General features: G+C 33.8%; 1 protein-coding gene across 6 annotated transcripts; it reads right to left on the bottom strand.

The window, feature by feature from the left end:
• Positions 1 to 182: 182 nt before the first annotated feature.
• Positions 183 to 22,427, bottom strand: LOC100260012 (MMS19 nucleotide excision repair protein homolog). 6 transcript variants are annotated; one of them, XM_059739480.1, is made up of 21 exons: positions 22,296 to 22,427; positions 21,880 to 21,942; positions 21,489 to 21,543; positions 20,862 to 20,959; positions 14,084 to 14,242; positions 13,878 to 13,937; positions 12,884 to 13,072; positions 12,185 to 12,238; positions 10,046 to 10,132; positions 9,178 to 9,898; positions 7,850 to 8,229; positions 7,452 to 7,525; positions 6,559 to 6,664; positions 5,462 to 6,366; positions 5,266 to 5,341; positions 5,077 to 5,188; positions 2,929 to 3,005; positions 1,803 to 1,883; positions 1,461 to 1,540; positions 1,306 to 1,367; positions 183 to 661 (listed from the first exon to the last, which is right to left on the bottom strand). In XM_059739480.1, exons 1-20 carry the CDS (start codon positions 22,365 to 22,367, stop codon positions 1,334 to 1,336), a joined length of 3,483 nt encoding a protein of 1,160 aa, XP_059595463.1. In that variant the 5' UTR covers positions 22,368 to 22,427; the 3' UTR covers positions 183 to 661; positions 1,306 to 1,333. The 6 variants fall into 6 exon arrangements, 5 of the variants coding, with proteins under 5 accessions (XP_059595463.1, XP_059595464.1, XP_059595465.1 ...); XM_059739481.1 differs by having other exon boundaries at positions 1,333 to 1,367; XM_059739482.1 differs by lacking the exon at positions 1,306 to 1,367.
• Positions 22,428 to 23,253: the final 826 nt, after the last annotated feature.

Below are 23,253 nucleotides of genomic sequence, written 5' to 3'. Positions count from 1 at the left end.
TAGAGATGGAAATTCTAGTGATCTTGACAACTGATATACTCTTCCGGTGGGAATAAACCCTTTTTCAGACCACTGTAAATGGTCTTGACTAGTGGAGCAAGCCAAATTAAAAAAGAACATAATCTCTATATTGGTGTTTTTCTCCATGATAGAAGCTAAAACAAGGAGACACGTCAGATTAATTTCAGACAATAGGGTAAAGATCAATTTTACTTTCATGTTAATGATTTCTGTACACAACATAAATAAAGGTTCCCTCATCAAAGACACATCTTCAGACTAAAAATTGCTTCTCGGAAGCAACCAAACAACCTCAACAAGAATCCTATGGGGAAAAAATTAAGGTCAAAAAAAAAAAAAAAAAAAAAAAAAAAAAAAAAAACAGAGAAAGAAAGAAAGAAACCAACCCACCCTTCAAACTTATCGTAACTTTTGACTTATATCTTTTAAGCTTACTATTGACTAGAAAAATTTTGCCAATCAACATCCTCAGTATATACATACACTACACAGTGTCTCCAATGTCTCCATTTTTGCAATGAGATGGCTTTAAACGTCTTCCCAAAATCACCATGGTTGATTAACTTATCATCTGAGCAAGCCAAAGTTGCAGGAAACCAAATTGATGTTGCACTTCATGGATGCTCACACTTTGTGGTCCCTACAAAATCAAAATGAAACCGATTAAAAAGACTTCTGCTTAACCCAAAGCACCTTCAACATTACTGCAAAAGGACTCACAGGACTACATAAAGGAAATGTAGATTGACTTCACTTAATTGAGTTCTTAGAGCAGGAATAGGAAGAAAAGCATGATATGTATAAAGCCTAGGTAATGGCAGAAAATTTTTAGAGGGAGGAGTTAAGAGGATTGGCTAAGCACATCCTAAACCATTGTGGGAAGGATTGTATTCTATGTCCTTTTTGGGTTTTTGTTCTTTCTATTTGGGTTTTCTTTGGCGATGCCTCGGTTAAGGACTCAATATCATTAAGATAACACATCTTAATTTCGTATAGAGGCGATTACCAAAGCAAAGGCACAGAATCTTAAGTAAATATGTTGGTCAGATAAGAATTACTAAAAAATGTCCAGGGTGTTGGAACACTGAATGGTGACATCTTCTTTCTACAGGAAAGTGATTTACCCCTCCAGATTGCTACAATGAGAGTGCTTTCAACTTGAATTATCATACTTCAAATGTATTCTATAATGCATTTAATATCTATTAACCAAGCTGAAGTATCACTAATGAGACACAACTGAAAGCAACAAACATTTTGCAGACAACTGATAATTCATATTACCAAGCAAGCTTTGAAAAAGCTCATTACTTCAGAAATGAAGACTTCTGGAAGCAATTGATGCCCTGGTTGACAGTCAATAGAAAACAATGTAAATAAACATCAAATATCAGAAAGATTTTATCCAACACAAAAAAGAAGAAGCTCAAAGTGCTAACCATGCTTGTCGACATCTAACAGCTTCGTGACGTACAGCTCTCTTTGGATCATCAAGAGCTTTTTGTACAGAACGTAAAACCTGAAAATTAAAATAAATAATTACACATGAAGTGCTAATTGATTATTGTCGTACACATAGCATCCACAATATATTGTTATTAAATACTTATGAAGTAGCCATCACAATTGTTGTAATTTTCCCATGATTAATTTATACCATCAGGGTTGCCTTTGAAATTCTTCTAAAAGGTTTCAAAAATATATTGTCAAAGTTGAGGAGTGATTTTTAAAAAGTTGTGAAATGGTGATCAACATTTCATATTCCGTGAAATCAAACTAACCTGTGTTCTCATGGGATAAATCCTAGCATGGGGCAATCTGGACATGGCAACAAGACACTGAATTGCTGTCTCTCGAACAACCTGGGCACGTCATGAAAAGTTTTCCACAAAATATCAGTTGCAGGTCTAAAATAACTATAAGCAACTTACCAGATAAATTTAGCTCAGCATCCATTAGAAAGCTATATATGACAGGCTACAATGTAAAAAAAAATGAACATGCAAGCAAATAGGCAGCTAGGAAACTAAAATTCTCTTTGCACAATTGGATCAAGGAATTGAACTTCACCCTGGATCCCTACCTCAAATGATTAGAAATCTTATAAATGGATATATCTAGAATAAAAAAATCTTAATATTGGAAAATATACAGGGTTCATTGTAATTATAGGGTTCCAAAAGGTGGCAATCATGATAAACATAGTGGCAGTGTTCATAGGTTTTCACATTTTCATTTTTTTTTTCCATTTCGACTTGCGTTCTAGTAGGATCCATCAATTAAAGTCTGTTCCACAGGAATCCTATTACCACTTTTTGAACAAAGAAAGAGTTCATGAATTTAGCATGGAATTCCAATTCTATTTGTGCCAAAAGCACAGATTTTGAAGTGCCAGAATTCCATTTCTCTCACCAATTCCATAGACCAAAAAGTCAAAAACACAGATTCAGCTATTATCATATGTTTCTTTAAACTTCGTGCATGCAAATTAAGAATATGGCCAAACCAAAAATTGGAGTTATATTAAAGGGACCAATACCAAATTCACATATTTAACCGGGTAAAACTATTGCGCAACTTCAAAGAGGGGATGGTATATCCTTCCTAAAAGTTAAAAACTTGAACTAGTAAAATTCTCAAACTTCGCAAATTCAGAACTCATACATGAGCATCCCTAAAATGGGATCGGACAGTGTGTTGCATGAACTGAAGATAATAAAGAGGTGGAATGGCAATAGATGCCTTATTGTGTTAGCATATATGTACATACTGAAGAGGAGGAATGACATATTACCTAAAACAAGAGGGCTTGGTTTAGACACCAGAATATTGATTTATTTTTTAACAATGTAATTAAGGGCATATCCAGAAACAAATTAAATGATTCTCTAAGGAAAGATCTAGTACCATCATATGGGGGTAGCCAACAAGCCCAATAAGGCAATTAATGATGACATGCGCATTCTCGACCACAGTTTCTTGTCCTGCATGTGTTAGTGGAGAGAAATACATTATTTAGCCTGGGTGAATAATCATTAAGAATATATTGTAATCTAAAAGCAATCATGAAGGAAAAAACAGTAAATTAGTCCTTTTCTATAATTGGCAAAGAAAAGAAAACAATTTTCAATGGCAACAACTTACAAAAATTATCATTGACAAGGGATACTGCATAACGAATTCTATAACTTAGGAAGGCTATGGAAAGAGGAAGAAACAATTGTGAATTGCCTGGTACTCAATAACATGCATTGACAAGCTGAAACCATATTCCTAACTATTCAATTTATCTTTATGAATTCAAAAACAAATGATATACAATTTTTACTTTGCTTAATGTTGAGGAGCTTGCCTCTATATTGGGTTGCAAAGTAGGGAAACTTCCAACTACTTATTTAGGCTTGCCTTTGAGTGCGTCGTTCAAGTCCCCTTCTGTGTGGGATGTGGATGAGGAGAGGTTCCATAAAAGGTTAGCCTTTTGGAAAAGACAATACTTTTCAAAGGGTGGTAGACTTACTTTGCTTAAAAATACTTTGTGCAGTAGGTCCATCTATTTTATGTCTCGTCTTGTCATCTCTTAATAAATCCTTGCTTGGAAAATGGTGTTAGAGACTTACTTTGGAAAGGGACTTCCTTTGGAAACGGGTTATAGTGGGAAAGTTTGGGGAAGAACCTAGAAGTTGGTGCTCTTTTGCTGGGAGGGAGGGTTATGATGTCAGCTTGTGGAAGGTAATAAGAGGAGGTTGGGAAAAACTTTAATTTCAGAACAAGTTTTATGGTTGGCAATGACAGACAAAATTTTAGCTTGATGTTTGGTGTGGGGAGGCTCCTTTAAAGGATTCTATTCCATCTCTCTTCTCTTTTGCTTCTAATAAAGAGGCTTGGGTGGTGAGTGCTCGGGAAATAGTTAGCAAACAGGTGTAGAACCTGGGATTCATGAGGCAGTTTCAGGATTGAGAGCTACATATCATTGAGGAGTTACTTAGGCTACATGCACTTGGGAAGTATAGTGAGGATGATGATAAGCTAATTTGGCAGATTAGCAAGAGTGGGAAGTTCTTGGTGAAATATCTCTACTCTTACCTAGAGTCAGATGAAGGTATTTCTTTCCTCTCTAAGCTAGTGCGGGGCTCTTGGGTGCCTTTAAGGTGGTCTTTTTGCTTAGAAGGCAGTTTGGAAAAGGTTCCTCACCTTAGATCAACTTAAGAGAAGAGGATGGGTATTACCCAATCATTGTTGTTTATGTATTGTTAGATAGTGTATAGTTATTTAGGTTATTTACTTTTCCTTTTCCTTTTCTTTCCTTATTGTATTGTGGGTCCCACTAACATGTATATATATACCCAAGTCCAATGTGTATTCTTTACAGTTTTTCAATAACAATAATTAGGGATTCTCCCTTTTCTCTCTCTCTCTTCACATGTATGAATTCAAAAGAATCAACAAATCACTTGCTAATCCATTATGGAAAGGTTAGGGTCTTTGGCATTTGTTATTTTCTCCCTTTGGTTGTTCTTTGGTCCTCCCTTTCTTTGTGAAAGATTTGTTGAAGGGATGGCATGGGAGTTTTGTTAGCAAAAAATAGAAAAATGATTTGGGGGACAACCCCTCTTTTCTTGATTTGGATTCTCTAGCAAAAGAAAAATTGAAGATACTTTGATGGAATTCAACACTCAAATCAAGCTCTAAAGGACTCTCTTATTTGTAACTTTTTTCCTCGGACTTGCCTACACATTCAAGAGGGTCCTGGTTCCTTGTTAGATTTTATTGACTGGTTGTGCATGTGTTAGCGAGAGGGTTTTTGTAAACTTTTTTATGGTGTTTCCTTTTCCTTGGTTTCCTTTGTATACGTCCCATGTATGATCCCCCGTCTTTCTTTTTGGTGTCTTTAATATATTCTTGGTTGCCTATCAAAAAATATCTTAGAATATGCATATCCCATTATATTTGTAGCCTAAAAGCACAAGAAATATTTAAGAGAAAATACATGTTTCCAAACTTGTTATTGAAAATGTCAATAAAAGAAAATATACATGCATAGTACTATATTCTTACCATTTTTATCCATCAATATCCCAGATAAGACTAGCAAGAGATTGTAGAGAATATCTTTATCCAGATTATAAGTACTCAATATGGATAAGCTATCCAATAATATTGGAATGATCTGCATACATAAAATAACACTTTATGCAATTGTTATACTTGCTCCAAGTAGTTCAAAATGAAATTTCTGACACTAACCTTCTTGGCTTCAGATAATACAGCAATGAGTGGAGTATCAGAAATAATGTGTGCTAAAGCTCGATATAGCATAGATCTGAACAATAAAGCAGTGCAAGATAACTAAGACCACCTATGAGCAATCATCACTGAGAATTAAGAAGATAAATCAATTTACAAAGCAGCACAGGAAGGCTCCAGAGCTTTTTGTACATACCTTGTGTTAGACAAACGAGATTCCGCCATTGAAGATACCAGAATGGGCAGTACTGAAGAGAAAAAGCGTTGCTTATAGAGCGGCCGTATGTTTGCATGAAATCTCTTATTCAAACAAATTTCAGAATCACTCATAAGAACATGAAATGCATCTGCGGCAGATTTCGCCACTGAAGGAAGCACATCCTGCTCCTGATTGTTTTCTAATGAACCCTGGTTCAATGGCAAGTTATCTATTCCACCACTTGACAGCAAGCACCTCAAAAAAATCATTGTTATATCTTTAACTTTTTCATGACCCCGCAAAAGCAAACCTTTCCCTATCCATGCTAATCCTTCAATAGCACAAACTTGAAGCAATTGACAGTTTGAAGCACTAAGGCATAAATTAGCAAGACCCATCTCATTGTCCACTCCTATTCCACTGCATCTCTTTAAGGGACCATGGTTATGGGAATCCCATAAACTTGTGTTGAAAATTATATCCAGTGCATCTTCCAAAGTACAAGTACTTGAAATCTCAACTCCATTGGATTTTGGACACAGTTTGTTAACCATAGAACCCAATGCCTGAGCTGCTGGAACATGGCCCTTAAGAAGGTTCGTCATGAATAAATGCAGCACTACTCTTATATTTGGAATGTGGGTTTGAGGACGAACTGCTATAATTGCTGATGCAAATAATGAAATAACCCATTTATCTCTACAAGAAAAACATTCTAAATCTTGAGTATGTTGCAACCCTTCCAACTGGACTGTACCGGTGATTGGCATGGATTCCATCAATGTAAAAGAAGGGCATGATGAAAGTACACTGTAAGCTTTTTTAATGATTTTACCCTGACTTCCCTCTGAACAACTCCCAACAGCAAGCTTCATTGCTGTCATTGTTGCATTAAGAAGCTCCTAAAATAAAAACAAACATGCAAATGCTGCTTATCAGCAGATATCATGTTGACTCCTATATATATATGTGTAACCATAGGAGCTAGCCTAGTAATGTGAAAAAAATTTCAACATGCCTTTGGTAGAATGATTGCATTTAGAAAAGGCACTGACAAGAAAAGTTAAAAAAATGATAATAGCAGCAGCACTTACATTTTCCTGAGCCCCAACACTAAAAGCCATGCTATTTTCAATTTGGTTCCAAATATTAACAGCAAAACGTGAAAGAACATCCTCAAAATCTCCAGCTCCATGGATCCTGTGCCCATGCCAACAAGGGTTTCAGATCAACAGCAGGTAGTTGGAACAGAAAAGGTAAACATTACTAAATGGGAAAAAGAACTATCAGAAATAGTGGACCAAAAACAAGGAAGAGGAGAAAAGAAAAAGAAAAGGCCCTCTACCATACAGTTAAAAAACATGAAAATCCTTCCTCTCCATCTCATACTTTAAAAAGGAATTGATACTTGCATGAGCGTGCATGCACATGACCACATGCTCAGGTTGGAGATTTAAATTTTGATTTCAAAAGAAAGCAATGGAATAAAAACTAGTAGATCTCGTAAAAATAGTAAATATAAGTATCAACTGTTCTGGCAATATCACATATGTGACCATCAATTTCAACGATTCATCATTAGAGACCTGGTTTTCACCAGATATTTAGTGCAGAAAAAAATATATAAGATACCAATAATATTGTTGGGACAAAATGCATTTGGGTTCAACATTGAAAGCATGGGAATTTCTTTCCAGCACCTAGTATCAAGAGGCCTTCTGTATGAAAATGCAAACCAAAAAAACCCATCTAAGTGACAATTCTACAGCTAATACAATAATTTTTAGAATGCCTTCACAACATGGAAGAAAGCAGAAAAGCACAGACATCATTGAACTTTGAAAAGTCATGGGTTGGTTTAATAGTTGTTGGACACATTATATGACATTCCACAGGGTTAAGAAGGATGGCAGAACCACCACAATCAGAATATTCAACATTGAACAACAAAAAAAGGAAACAAAAATATTAGGGTAGAATATTATACCCTGGAAGCAGCTTATTAGAGTAACATTCCAAAAGCTGAACTGCGATTTTGGCTGACTTCAGATTTCCATGGACCTAGACAAACAGATTACAATACTCAAGAAACATTAAACCAAGAAAACAGCTTCAAAAAGGAGCTTGGAGAGAGGAAGAATCTAAATATTGATGCAAAGCCGACAAGAAATAGAAACCCATGAAATGTACTGAATGAGAGTGAATCTGACACAATCCAATTGTGTTGCTCAATGAATTCAACTTATATATAGACACATCTTTAGATAGGTTACTGACATCAACAGATGGCACAAATGTTATTTTTCTCAAGCAGGACATTTCATGACTTCTAAAGGGAAAATTTTCTTCACGTCTACCATGTGAGCCTTCATATCTCACACTTACATAAACCTCCGATAAATTAGCAAATATAGCATCTTCCAACCCTTGAACAATTTTCAGCATAACATTCAGACCAGTAGTGCCAATATCAGAAATTGCTTCCAGTCTGAGTTGAAAAGGCAGGCCAAAATCATCGAGAAACATCAATGAAACAATCTTCTCAACAACAATGTAGTTATAACTCAGTGCCTTCTCAGATTCATGAAATCTATCAATGAATGAGCCAATTTGCACCAATGCCTTCAATGCTAGTTTCCATAACAATGTTTTGTTGAAATCCTCAACGATAATTGATATAAATGTCAACAAAACATTCTCAAATATGGATTTTGATATTGGTAAAAATTCCCCTGGGAAAGTAGCCAGAATCTGCAAACCTTTCACTGCAAATTAATATTAAAAAAAAGGAGGAGGATCACTACAGATGAAATTAACTGAGCATTAAGTCTCACATTTTTAACCTAAAACTACAACTGATATCAAACCAAAAAGACTTATGACAAAAGATGCTAAACACCATAGCAGATTTATTAATACAATTCATGATATAAATCCACAAGCATTTAAGAAATGAAGAAAAATGGTACCAGGATAAAAACGATTTATTGAGATCAATTAAATCACATGAAACTATTAGATTTCATTCATGTGAGAAGAAATAACAGAATTTCAAGCAAATACAACATTTCTAGAATTACATAACGTGATGTCCAATATTGAACATGCAACTGAAAGTATTCAACTCAAAATTGTTTATCATGGTGAAAACCAATTGATATCATAAAAAGGGTAGGACCAATTTGTGGCTTTCATTTTACAGGCTTTGTTTCAATTTATTGTCTATTCACACCCAAAGATGCATGATGCATGAAGCATGAATGAATCTTAAAGAAATGCTCTAAATTGAGTGAAGCATCCACAACGTCACATGGGCATGGGTATAAAACATGTGTTACACAGGCTTGATATTGCACATTTAGGCATGTCCAACAAATTGAGAGACATAACAAATTTGTCAGATATTTAGCATGAGTATAGTACACATGTGAGCAATTGAACATGTTATTGTACATACATCATTATACCCCAGTATAGAAGAAAGGTCAAATTCATAATTCAACAGTCCTTTCATGTCCTAAGATTTGAGAATTAGATAGATTCAACATCTAGATACACACTAATAATCAACATGAATACTCAAGTCCATTTAACATATCCACTTGACGCTCATGAATCATCACTATGCAAGCATCAAATGAAAACAACATATATATATATATATATATATATATATATATATATATATTGCATTCTGAAACAAAAACATTTACCTCCAGAGTAAATATCTGCCTCATAAGCATCTTTGTCTGTGCTTGCATCCAATACAGAACTGAAGGCCTTCATTAATAAACTCGAAAAGCTATGAAGCATGCAGCACCATGATTCTTGTGCTGAAACAGATTTTGATGTGAGTTCTTCAGAGCCAACCACCAAATCTCTGCATGCAGCAAGGAGCTCAATGCAGAGATAAAGGGCTCCAAAATTAAGTCTTTCACTAAAGACATAATCAAAATTTGGAAGGCAATCCCCAGATGAATTTCTCACTGAAAGCCCCAGAGTATCCATCAAGCGGAAGAAAAAGCTTTCAAACACTCGATTGCAGCAGGTGATAGAGGCCTTGGCAGAAACATAGAGGATACGACCAATTGCACATAGTTTGTGCTTGCTTTGCAGAGGAATATCATTGTAACTTCTAAAACTAGTGACTGTGTTGACTATCGTGTTTATATCTTTATCACCAACAATCAAACTTAATGACAAACCACTATTTTCCAAAATAACCTTCTGCAGAAGTATGATAGCCTCTGTCACAATTTCGTTCTCCTGAAAGCCCACATGATCTAGTAATTCTGAAGCCAAGGATAACATGGGTTCTTGCTCTGAACAAAAGATTGCATCTTTTACTGAAAACCAAATAGCTTCAACATGCTTTGTCATTCTGTCATCTCCATATTTCAACAAGCAATTGCTGAGATACTTCAAAGAATCAACCTGCCAACATTAGAAAGCCAAACTGAACAGGTTGAATAGATTGGCCATTTCAAAGAAACTCCCATACAGCATACAGTGGAAAAGTTGCTACAGTAGAAGAAATAAATAAATTAATAATAAAATAGAACTATATTCAATTTCACCAACCTTTGCTAATGGCAGAGAAGAAGAAAGTTTCTCAAGAAGCAATGGTATGGCAAACGGCTCAAAGAGAGTTGTAGAAGAAAATGCTAGCTGTAAAAGAAAATAGTTCAATATAAAAATTGCAGAAGGGAAGATCATGTATCTGGTAAGGCAGTCAAAATAAATTAGACCATAAAACAATATCAATGTATTGAAACAAAACACTAGGTTGAACATTTGCAGCCCTTTAGATACACCATGGTAGCAAATCTGCCTCAACGTAATCAATAAATTCATAAAAACATGCTATTTAATGGGAGGGGAAAAAAACATAACAAACATTTCAAGTGAAATCCAACCTTGAAAAAGCTTATTCAAGAAAAATAACAGATATAGAACCCTTCTATCATAGATGTAATCTTCATAATCTGCTCACCAAGGCTTTATTGAGAAATACCAAACCCTAAGTATGCAAATCATGCATAGTTTCATCACCCAATTACTTAATACCAGATGGATGTATACACCACATACATAGAATGCAACACAAGGGATCTAATCCCAACCAGGGCAAATAAGTTGAGAAGGAAATGAGATTCAATGAAGACTGTGATGCAACTTTTGGAGGCAAAAGCAGAAAATCTAAAAAGGGACTTTAGGACCAATTTGATAATATTTTAATTTATTCTGTTGTATGACTCAATTTAGTTTATTTGGATTTCAGCGAGTTAGAGATTTTTTAGGAATTTTACCAAGTTTAGAATTCGGGGCAATATTATGGGATTTTATAGGTATGGGTTTCATTCCAAGGAAATGGACTGAGCATAAGATCATTTATGAGTTTGTTAGAGTTCAAGGGAGTAAGAAACTAATTTTCATAGGAATAAAAGGATTTCCAGCTCAACCAAGAGACTAAGTATGCTAAGTTTACATATTATAAGACTCAAAAGGTATGACTTTGGGTGAATAGTATTCAGATTCCAGAAATTCTTATTTTCTTCCCTTTCTTTGCTAAGGCTTGTTACTTTTATCCTCGTAGCTCATGGATTTTGATTTTTTTTCTTGCTGGCGAAGAATCTGATCTATAATCGGATTGTAAGTTTTCTGTCTTAGATCTGAGCATGCATGACTCAGCCCATCCCTATATTTGTATTCTGAGGCAAGCTACACCAGAACGCATGTAGTGGAGCAGTTATAAGTGGAAGGACATTGATCAGTGAAAAACAGTTGGAAACACCAACAAGCAGACTTACAAACTTTGTGTAATGAAAGAGCAAAGGAAAATGTAAACAGGTGGGAAAAAAAAGGCTGATATAGTTACAGATGAATCCATAATAGTCCACAATCCATCCACAAGGTCCCCCCTCCTTTTTTACGTATAGGAAAATTTAGACAGATGAGTAGGTCTTTTATCAGAAACACACTAAATCTTTTCTATTAATTAAAAATATCAAGAAGGACAACACATCCTTCCACAATATATAAATCTAATTAAAACAACAAGAGAAACTCCTTAATGAGAAGCAATACAAGCTGGACAAGTAAGGAAGACTACAAAAAACTGAGCAAACTATAGTTGTTCTTTGAAAGTAGGTTTCAAGAAAATTGTTTTTTCTATACCTTGAAAGGAGGAGAAAAAAGAATTAACACAATATGGTTACCCATTAATAACTTCTCATACACTAGTTAAACAATATATAGATATTTTCCATGTGCCAGCTATATCTTCCTAGACAAGCAGTTTAGTAAACCTGGTCACTTACAAGGTTTCAGGATTGACTTTCCATACTCAAATTATAGCTTCTCACCACCTAGGCCCTTCCAATTGGAATCTCAAACAATTGACTGGGCATAGTCAACATATTATTATGAATAAGAACAAGTTCATGGCGTCATATTCTTTAATCATCCATTAGAGATAGAACAATTGAAACCTCCAATTTGTGTTTCCATCAACCCTTGCACCAAAGACCACATGTTTCACGAGAGTTCACTAAGGAGCTTTACCTTAAAGTGGAAATATATATAATCAATCAAACATCAATAATGTTTATAGTACAGTGAATTATTTGTAGCATTGATTCAAAGAAGGACTAAATACCAAATTCTTTTAAAATAAAAGGCACAAAATTTAAAGAATAGCACTTAGAGTAAATTGCATACCATTAATGCCCTAGAGAGGTCATCTCTTTTCACATCAACATCTTCACCTTGGGGCTGGATCATATAGAACCATACATCAAAGACATGAAGGAGCATAACAAACAGAATGTATAAAAATAAGGATTGAATATTAAAAATTTCAGTTAATGAAAGCAACAGCAGCAATTGACTCCTGCAAAATTTAATATTCACATTCACAACATAGAATTTTTGGGTGAATTATATTTGCAGTTAGACTGGGAACTAAGATTAACAGTTTTAACAAACAACCATAGATCAACAGTGACATTTAGCTTAGCACAAGGCTGTATAGATTAACCCAAGCAATATCAATCAAGAATTGAGTGGAAATTTCGTTCTGCAAAGAATCATATCTAACAAAAATACAGACACAAGATTGCATACAAAATCAGAGATATACAACATAGTTTTAATCACCCATCACTTCATTGGATTCACGCTCGACTAGGTTATCAAGATATTTCACTGCCCATCAAATGAAAACTAGAATTTCAGAAGTAAACACCTGACTTTGTGGTCATTATAGAAATAAGGTGTTAAAGAAAATCAAAATACCAACAATTTCTTCCCACCAACAAATAAGGAAAATCTTACAAATATGTCCTACTTTCCTTTTTGAGCCAAGAAATAGCTTAGGTAAGTATAGATATTAAAGCAACTAGTATTCATCACGCTTACGTGTGTGAAATGTATAGGGAAGTAACAGCCCAAAATGTCAAAAAGATCCCCAGCAAAACTAGCTAGTGGACCAGATGGATCTGGAAATAGTCGTGCAAGAATCTCCACGATATGAAATGTGAGCATTAAGCAACGAGGATCCTTTTCTCCATCGATAGCTCCACAGATCCCATAAACAAGATCATCACCCTATACACAAAGAACACTAGGATCAATATTGAAATACAGCAAACACACACACATACTTATGTAGGTAGATCGGTATAAGAGGAGCGATTGAAACAAGAGGTGTTCTGCAATGTCTTGCTTTAACAAATAAATACAATGAACAAGAGTTGGAGAGATGGAACAAGGGCAGTTAAGAAGCCACAAGTTGCATGTACAGATCATATAAAGTTGCTGAAAATGGAAATATAATGGAGGAACACCAAAAGCAAGGTTGTTCTTTGAGAATAATAAATTTAGCCAAGTGATCATACCAAATGATCCAATCTAACTCCAAAAACATTCAAATCTAAAACTTCAAGCAATTTACAAAAAGTAAAAGTAAAACTAGTGGGTGACATGCATGCATGAGAATAGAGTTTCATGGTTACCGAGGAAACCATTATGAATCAAATAGAAAGACCTTAATAGATATAGAATTATTTACTTAAGACAATGAGTTAGAGAAGGCTAATAATCATGCTGAATGAACTAGGCCACATAGATTTTCATTAATAAAATGGATGCTACATTGAATTCAAATAATTCTATTTTAGTCTTATCCCTGAAATTATCAGAACCTTAAAAAGTTGCACTAAAAATAAAAGTAGGTAAGTGTCAAAATAAACCAGGTTTAAGGAGACATGACTGCAATCACTCTGATAGTATTGGATCTCTCTCTCACAGTTCTTATTTTACCATTGACAAAATTATGAAACAACATTCAAGTATTGTACCTAAAATATGTGAAAAGAGCACAGGAATAGGAAAGCAAGACTAAGGATAATACCAGTGAAGCAACTGATTCGGGGTAGTGATCTAATAGGCATTCCAAAATCTCAAAGCAGAGCTGCAAGAAAAATTAAAATTTGAAGCAAACTGGCTAAGCTTATTAAGAAATTGGATTCCTAATAAAGGACAAAACTTGTCTGCTAGATTTTAGCAGTGAAATACTAAAATATGTGAGCATCAACACTGGGTGGATAAGTGATGTACCTTCCTGTCATGCTGTCCTAAAGATTGCACCTGTACATTCTCTAAGTATGCCTGGGCAACTGCTCTTGCATCATTGTCAGTGACCCTACCCATATTACTTTTCCTCTTCATCAATGCCAAGCAACCAATGAGTGCACCTCGCAAAGCTCTCCAATCTGCCTGATATGATTACAATATCATCTATCTTATATATGAACTACAACATAATCAATGAAAATAGTAATCCCTGTACAACCAAATTAAAATTCTCAATAATTTATAAAGAAAAACTTTGAACTCAGCTTGAGTAAGCTATCAAGAATTATAAAATATATATGCATATACATACACACACACACATATATGTATGGGTATGTTTCCTTATATTAGAATTTGATCTAAATTTTGATTTAGGCTTTGCACACCTTCCAAGCATATGCCATACAAGGCAAAAAGATGCAACTATGCAAACAGCACAGATCCAAGAATTTGGCACATTATTAAGCCACATCCCCACCCACTGGGAAAGATTTTCCACCAAGCTTTTTGAAGCACACAACATGATCCAAAAGAGCATAAAGTAAAATGGCAAAGCTCAAAAGCTACACAAAAAAGATTAAGAGGGTGACCCACCCATTCAAAGGTCTCTTCACGAATATAACATCTATTGAATATATTTATAGTTGTTTGTCGATCAAATATATATATATATATAGTTGTTAACTCATAAAATTTAACATGTATTGTCTTTCTATTATTTCATAGAGTTTTGAAAAGTTCAATTTAATAAATGAGTTTAATATAGGGTTATCACAAAATTCACAAAAATAAACTTACTAAACTTTTAGATTTGATTTTTAGTTCCAAATTTTATATATATATATAAAGTTCCAATTTTTCATGCTCGTCATCATTCCTTTCCCACCAAAAAAGTATTACATAAAAGTTTTTATTCACCAATCTCCCATCATTTTCAATGACAACATTCAAATCATTCAAATGAAAATTCTTCAATATTCATTGTAAGAATAAATTTACTTAACTTCCAATATAGTATTTAACAAATTGATATAGTTTTTAATATAAGATTATTTTACCCATTTCTCCCATTTACGATCAATTTACAACCTTTTTGTATATTTAAACTATTAATATAATAATTTTTTCAACCAAAAAAAAAATGAATGTGATTTCTCTTAAAAATTATGAAAAATAATCGAAGGTGTATGCAACATTGTATTGTTATATCATATATCGTATGTGTATCATAAGATATGCTTAAGATAAGATATGAATTGAGCTACATATCAATTTTAATAAAAGAAAAAAAAATTGTATCATATAATGTATTGTAAGTTTTTAACAACTATTAATCAGATTCCCCATTGAGCAATGCTACTCTATCCAAATGAACATGGATCCTCCATCATTCAAAAACACCCATGATTTTACAAAATAATATTTACTAACAACAACACCAATAATAATAATAATAAATAAATAAATAAAAATGCAAGTCATGTCCTTATGTCCATCAAAGAAGCAACTTGGAAAATCTACTTGGACAAAATTTCATTTTACTTCAGCAATACCCATGTCTGCAAACCAAATTGTTGGAGAATCTATATGATTCTCCAACTTTCAAGAATCAATGTACAACTGTAGATATTTTATTAAAATAAAGTAGTTTCCTAATTGTAATCATTTTCTAATTTTTATGTAATTAGTTAGGCCGTCCCCTGATTTTTAGGGATTGATAAGATTGTAATAGGATTGTCAAACTCTCCTTAAATAAGTTGTAATTAATCTTTGTGTGTATATATATATATATTCCCTGTGTAAGGATTATTCAATTTAGCAGAAAATAATATTTTTCCTCATAGTATCAAAGCTCTTGCTCATTGGGAAGAAAATTCTGAAAAATCATAGTCTATCTTGCTGAAAAAAATTTCTTAGAAATTTGATTCTCTAAAAAATCCCTTCTAATCGTCCATTATTCAGTCGTGTCTGAAACATCTGAAGCCAACCCTATTGTTGTGATGACTGGAAACCAATCTGGAGAGGTGTCGCAAAAAGGGGAGATACAAAATATTCAATCATCATATCGATTGAATGGCAAAAACTACTTACAATGGTCACAAGTGGTAAAGACTTTTTTGAAAGGAAAAGGGAAATTAAGTCATTCAATGAATACCGGACCAGCTCAAAATGATCCTACATTTGTCAAATCGGACAATGAAGATTCCATAATGATGTCTTGGTTATGGAAATTGATGTTGCCTAAAATAAGCGGAACTTGTATGTTTCTAATAACAACAAGGGAGATCTGGTAAACAGTCTACCAAACCAATTCCAAGATGCAACCTTGATTAATGAAATTAAGACAAAAATAACATTAACCAAACAAGGTACTCTTTCAATCACTGAATACTACAATATCATGCAAAGACTTTGGCTTCAATTGGACTATTATAAAAAATTTTAAATGAAGTGTAGTGAAGACTTTGCCATGTTACTAATGCTTGTAGAAAGGGAAAGGATTTTCTTTTTTCTTTTTCTAATAGATAAATAGAAAGGGAAAGGATTTTTAAATTTTTTGCAGAACTTAATATTGAGTTTGAGCAAGTCCAAGTGCAGGTTTTAGGGAAGGAAACTTTACCCTTATTACAGGGTGTCTTCTCAATGATCCAAGCCAAAGAAAACCGAAGAGGTATTATGCTTAACTCACGACCCATAGAAAGGTTTACCCTAGTTTCCACAAAAACAAGTAATGGAGGAATCAAAAGAGATGTTGAGGGACAAGGTAGCACACTGAAACCATTAAGAATGAATCAACAAGGTCTTTCAATCATGATGGAGTATGATGCACCTACAATAAGAAGACCCATCACACCAAAGAGACCTCTTGGAAACTCCATGGGAAACCCCAAGGAGTAAGTCAGCATGATGGTTTTAAGGGTAGATAGCTAAGAGAACAAGCTCACTTGACTCATGCAGAAGGCCATTCTTATGAGAATTCCAATTCAAGTAGCTCAAAGATTAGAGGATTCAATAAAGAGGAGATAGAGAGGCTGAGAAATCTCCTTAGTTCCCTTGAAAAACCAAATGGATCGTGTTCATTTGCACAAACAAGCAAGTTTCCTACTTCTTATGCCCTTAGTGCCTCCACAATGATTCTTGGGTCATAGACTTGGGGGCAACAAATCATATGACATATTCTTCTTAGTCATTTACCACATATAATCTTTGTCCTAGTAATAGGAAAATCAAAATTGCAAATGGCTCTTTCACTACCTTTGCAAGTCAAGGAACCATTACTTTGTTCCCCTCTCTTCCATTAGAAAATGCGTTGCATGTTCCTAAATTGTCTATTAATCTTTTGTTTGTTCATTAAGTTACTAAAGATTTGGATTATAGAGTGACTTTCTATCCAACTTACTATGTTTTTCAAGATCGAGTTATGGGGAGGATGATTAGACATGCTAAGGAAAATGATGAACTCTACTTTCTTGAGACACAAGGTGGCAATAGCAACCAGCCTTCATGTTCCTATTTATCCAATAATATTTCCTTCAACACTTCCGTCTTGGACATCCACCATTTAGTATACTCAAAGATATGTTTCCTTTACTATTCAAAAAATGTTGGTGTCAACAATTTACATTGTGATATTTGTAAGTTTGCTAAACATCATCATGTTTCCTTTCCTTTAAGTAATACAAGTTCTTTGATTCACTCTAATATTTGAGGACCATCTAAAATTCCTAATATTTCAAGCACAAAGTATTTTATTTTATTTTTTATTGACAAAGGGATGTATTAAAAAACACCAAAAAGAAGGAGTGCACCCTACGTATAAAAGTAGCATATACAAAATTGTCAAAACAAGCACCAATTAAGACAGAAAAAACCTAGAAAAGCGCAAAGCTAGCCACAATAAAGAGCATCTAAGAAATTCAAAATAGAGGGGCTTTCCAATCCCAAAAATTGTTGCGACCACTCTAAAAGCAACCAAATAAAGAGATCCTTCAAACTTTGATCTAACAATTCTTCGTCTTCAAAAGTCCTTTGGTTGCACTCTCTCCAAATACACTAAAATAGGCAAATCGAAGCCAATCGCCAAACTACTCTTTTCTTCTTCCCCAACCCCTTTAGTTTCCATTTTAGAAGAAGATTTCTCACTGAAGCCGGGAACACCCAAACCAAACCAAGCTCTTTTGTCTTATCTCAATGAATCAAAATGTGATCAACCGATTCTTCACTATCTTTATTAAGGCTACCTCTATTAACCATAGACCATTCCCTCTTCACTAATGTATCTACAGTTAAGATCTTCCCTCAAACATTAGGTGCAAAGTGATTCATCTTATTTATTGATGATTGCACAAGGGTAACATGGGTTTTTCCCTTGAAACAAAAATCTAAAGTGAGTGAAGTTTTTCCAAATTTTTTCAAAATGATGAAAAACCAATTTGGGGTTTGTAGTAAGAAAGTGATAGTGCAAGGAGCTATTTCAATCAAACTCTATCACTTCTTCAAAAAGAAGATATTGTTCATTATTCATCTTGTGTACATACTCCACAACTGAATGGGGTCGTTGATCGGAAAAACAGACAGTTAAGGTTACGTGAGCCCTTTTGTTTCAAACACATGTTCCTAAATCTTATAAGGGAGAAGTCGTATTGATAGTAGCATACTTGATAAACCAAATACCCTCAAAAGTTCTAGGGTTCAAAAGTCTATTGAGTGGTTTTTCCAACCATTTTCAAAACTCTCATATCACTTGCAAGCTTACTCCTAAAGTTTTTGGGTATGTTAACGTATTTGATCACCTCAAAGAATCTGGAATGTTAGGATACAAGCCTATTGACACACTGATTGAACCAAGTCACAAGCTAAGTGAGGCTAGTGATGATACACCAATGGATCGAGGAATATATTGGTAAGTTAATTTATCCTTCACAAACGCGACTAGATATGGCATATGTCTAGCGTGTGATAAGTCAATTCACGCATAACCCAAAGGATGTTCATTTTCAAGCAACCTATAAAGTTCTCCGATATCTCAAGAGTCCCTAAGGAAAGGAATTTTGTTTAGAAAGATGTAGAGCTAAGCCTTAAAGCATGCACGGATGCTGACCGGGCTGAGTCAATTGTGGATAGAAGGTCAACCTCAAGGTATTGCACACTATTTGGAGGATATTTAGTAACTTGGAGAAGTAAGAAGCAGATTGTGGTGGCAAGATTAAGTGTTGAGGCAATGTTTAGAGCCATGGCTCATGGTATTTGTGAACTTTAGTGGTTAAAAATCATTTTTGATCAGTTTTTAGATTTCTCTTTGTTTTTAGATTTCTATTGGTGGGAGTTTTCTCTTTTGTTCAGTTTGTGTAGGAAGGACCTCTCATCCTTCCCTTGGTTTCTTCTCTTTCTTTTGTATCTTTTCTTTCTCCTGTATCTTTTCTTCTATTAATACATTTTTCTTCGTTTCTGATCAAAAAAAAAATAAAAAAAAATCATTTTTGATGATCTTAAAATTAAGTAGCAAGAACCTATGAAATTGTACTGTGACAATAAGTCGGCCATCAACATTGTGGATGATGGTTCAACATGATTGAACCAAACAAGTTGAAGTAAATAGACACTTCATCAAAGAGAAGCTTGAGAGTGGGTTGATATGTACACCATATATCCCAACACATAGACACTTGGCAGATATTTTAATCAAGGGATTGACCAGCTCTTCATTCCAAAAGATTACAAGTAAGTCGGGAATGGATAATATCTATTAACCAACTTGAGGGGGAATATTGGAAAATCTATATGATTCTCCAACTTTTAGAAATCAATGTACAACTGTAGAAATTTTGGTATAATAGAATAGTTTCCTAATTGTAACCATTTCCTGATTTTTATGTAATTAGTTAGGTTCTCCCCTGGTATTTGGGGATTGATAGGATTGGGATAGGATTATCAAACTCTCGTTAAACAGGCTGTACTTAATCTATATGTATATTTTCTTTGCAAGGATTATTCAATGTAGCACAAAATAATATTTTTCCTCACAAATAATTAACCATCAAAGTATTTTCACCCAACACCATGAACCAGAAGAAAGATATTGCCTTAAAAGGCAGAACCTAGCCTCAGATGTCTTTACCTAGAAGCAACCCTTTCCCTTACTAATAACATACTCAAAGAACTCATTGTAAAAAGGCCATTAGAGCTCCAATTGGGGGCTAAAAGAAGGAAGGAGACATGAACCAGAGGAGACAGCTTCAGGAACAATAGTAACAAGGATGGAACTTGCCCAAAATTGTACATCCAGAATTCTGCTATATGGATGAGTGAATAGCAGATCCACATCCCAAACTTAGCAGCACAATTACATGCATACAGGTTTCCACAAATTTCTCAAAGTATGAAAGACATGAAAAGCATTTTCCAACATGAACCATTCTCTATGATGTACATAATTTTAGCACCATAAATTTTCATGGGAAACCTTGAGTCAAATTAGATGTACAATATCAATGACTGTTAACAAGATTTAAAAAATACAGACTGGATATTTGGATTCCAATCTGACAAGCAAATGAAGTAACAACTTTGCTGCACGTGTTCAAAAATCACATGCTAGTAAAAGAAAAGGAAAGAACAATGAATGTAAGCAGTAGCGGCAGCAGAGGTGACAAATGTAAGTCATAAACAAGAAGGTCAGAAAAATGCAGAAGCAATGAAACTTATGTGTCCCACCTTCAGCTTGAGTTAATAATGTTCAACGGTATAATTGCCAACTCACCAGTCTATCTGTGAAGAAGCTTATCAAGCTATGTATGGTAACATTGTCAAGTGGCTTTGATGCAAGACGTGTAAGCAATTCCGCAAGAAGAAGGATACCTGAAATGGTGGCAGGAAATAAGAAATACACAAGCAGTTACATCCTGATGATTACTAGAAATAGACTATTATGGATGAAAAAACTATAGCTGAATAATTAATGATCCATCACTAGCATAAACATGCACTGGCTATCAGCTATAGTGCTGAATTCATCCCTTTGGCACAATTACTATCTAGAGAATCAATGTGTATGTCCCACACACCACTGCATCATAAGAGTATCTTGATAACCAAGGTAATAGGAACCAATGCGGTGCAGAGGACCATATGAATGACCCCATCCAACCTAATCATAGCTAGAGCCAAATTTTTGTTCATTGTGATTGTATTTTACCATGTAAAAATCTAAGATGGGCCTTCATCATTGTAACTGTAGATGGTCCAAATTAGTTACTTTCAAAGTTCAACATGAAGTAACCAATCATTTAATTGCAAAACATTAGCAAAAGAGTAACTTCTTCAACGATTCCTACTCAACTTCAAGCTTTTTGAAATAATGTAACTCATAAAATCCCCATAAAGGTACCTCTTGTACGGATTATGTTATCTGTAGTGGTCAAATACATCCCCATCTCTGTGACCTAAATTTTCAAAGAATAATGTAAGGTTCAGAAATAGACAGGCTAAAAAAAACAAAATAAAATATAAGTTCTCTGAACTTTCCTGGTTGCTGATAATAATGGAGGAAGGAAAAACATAAAAATTTTAATCCCAAAATTTTAATTTGAAAAAAAAAGAGAACTCCACAAAAATGAGCCAAATACAATTATTTGAATCTGTTACTGCAATTTATTTCATTTTTTCATATGCAAAAACAACATAACACATGCGGCAAAAATTTACACTTTTTTTTTCCATTCTCAATTTTCTCAGCAACCAAACACAACCTTGAGCATAATATATGCACATAAGCTTACAAGTGTCTCTAAAGTTAATATATCATTCTTCAAAAGGTAAGCAATAGCGTCCACGCTTGCAGCCTGTAATTAAAAAACAACAACAGAGTAAATCCAAACCAGCCTAACCTAACTATTCAAATAAAAAAAATTATAATGCTCATTAAATCATCAAATTACGCGGAGAATAATCAAAACAAAAAAAAGTCAAAAACAGAAAAGTAAATTTTCCAAAAAAAAAATTCCTAGAACGCTACTTTTCCGACAATGCAAACGGAGCGTCAGAGCACTACAAATATTATTGTCCATCTTCTGGTTGTTTTGACCCAAAAAATTTCCACCAAATCTTTTCCCGGAATTTTTCACTTTTGAGAAACAAACGGAGCTAAAAAGTAATTTAAGATCGTGATTATAGATGATAGAGAATGAAACTGAACCTGCTGAGTCGAAGAGCGAGATGAGTCGACGTACGATTCAATGTATTGAGTCAATTGACTCAGTTGTGCCATTGCGCTGTGTAGTTGAGCAGAGGGGTTTTGGAACGTGAGGGTTTTGGAGTTGTGGAGATGCCGCGCAAGAACGTGGGTTTATATAGAAGGGGTAATTTGTGGAAGAGCCCCTACTATTTTACTTATTTGTTGAGAACTCCTTTCAGTTTTTGTGTTTTATGGTTTTACCCATTCACTTTACTCTTTTACTCAAAATAATGCAAGAAAGTAGAAAGCTTCGAGGAAATCATTTTTAACAAGAGTTAATTTCGTTGTCATCTTGGGGTTTAGTATAAATATATTAAGTATTAATGGTTTTAAATTTTTTTAATAAGCACTCCTATAAATATATTTTATATGTAATTTTTATTTTTTAAAAAATAAATTTTGATTTTAAAAAAATTGTAAAACACTCCTAGTTAAAATATTTTTACTTAAAATCTATTTAAAAAAATAAAATTAATAAACAAAATAAATTTATAAGAGTGCTGATAGATAAAATTTGAAATTAATAATGATGAAGTGTATTTATATCAAATTTAAGGGGTCTCAATAAAATTAACCATTTTTAATAAAAATTTTAAAACAATTCTTAAATTTTTGAAATATTTTCTTATTTAATAGATTCTCAAATAAAATATCTTGTTTTTTCAGTTTAAAAACAATTAAAAAGCATAAAACTGGTTTTAAACAACTGTTTTCAATAAAATCTTAAAACCTATTTGGCAATTATTTTTTTAAAAGAACTTATAGATTTAAAAAAACAAATATAAAAACATATTTAACAATAAAAAAAAAAAAAACATAAAGTGCTTTCATGTAACATCTTTTAATTATTTTTACTTATTTTTTAAGGATTGTTTTAAAAAATATTATACAAATACGTAGAGTGATTAAAAATAAACAA

This window comes from Vitis vinifera, chromosome 9 (genome assembly GCF_030704535.1).
Source record: "Vitis vinifera cultivar Pinot Noir 40024 chromosome 9, ASM3070453v1".
Taxonomy (NCBI): Eukaryota; Viridiplantae; Streptophyta; class Magnoliopsida; order Vitales; family Vitaceae; genus Vitis; species Vitis vinifera.
Note: the sequence above shows the minus strand (reverse complement) of the source record. Positions and strands in the feature narration are given on the sequence as shown.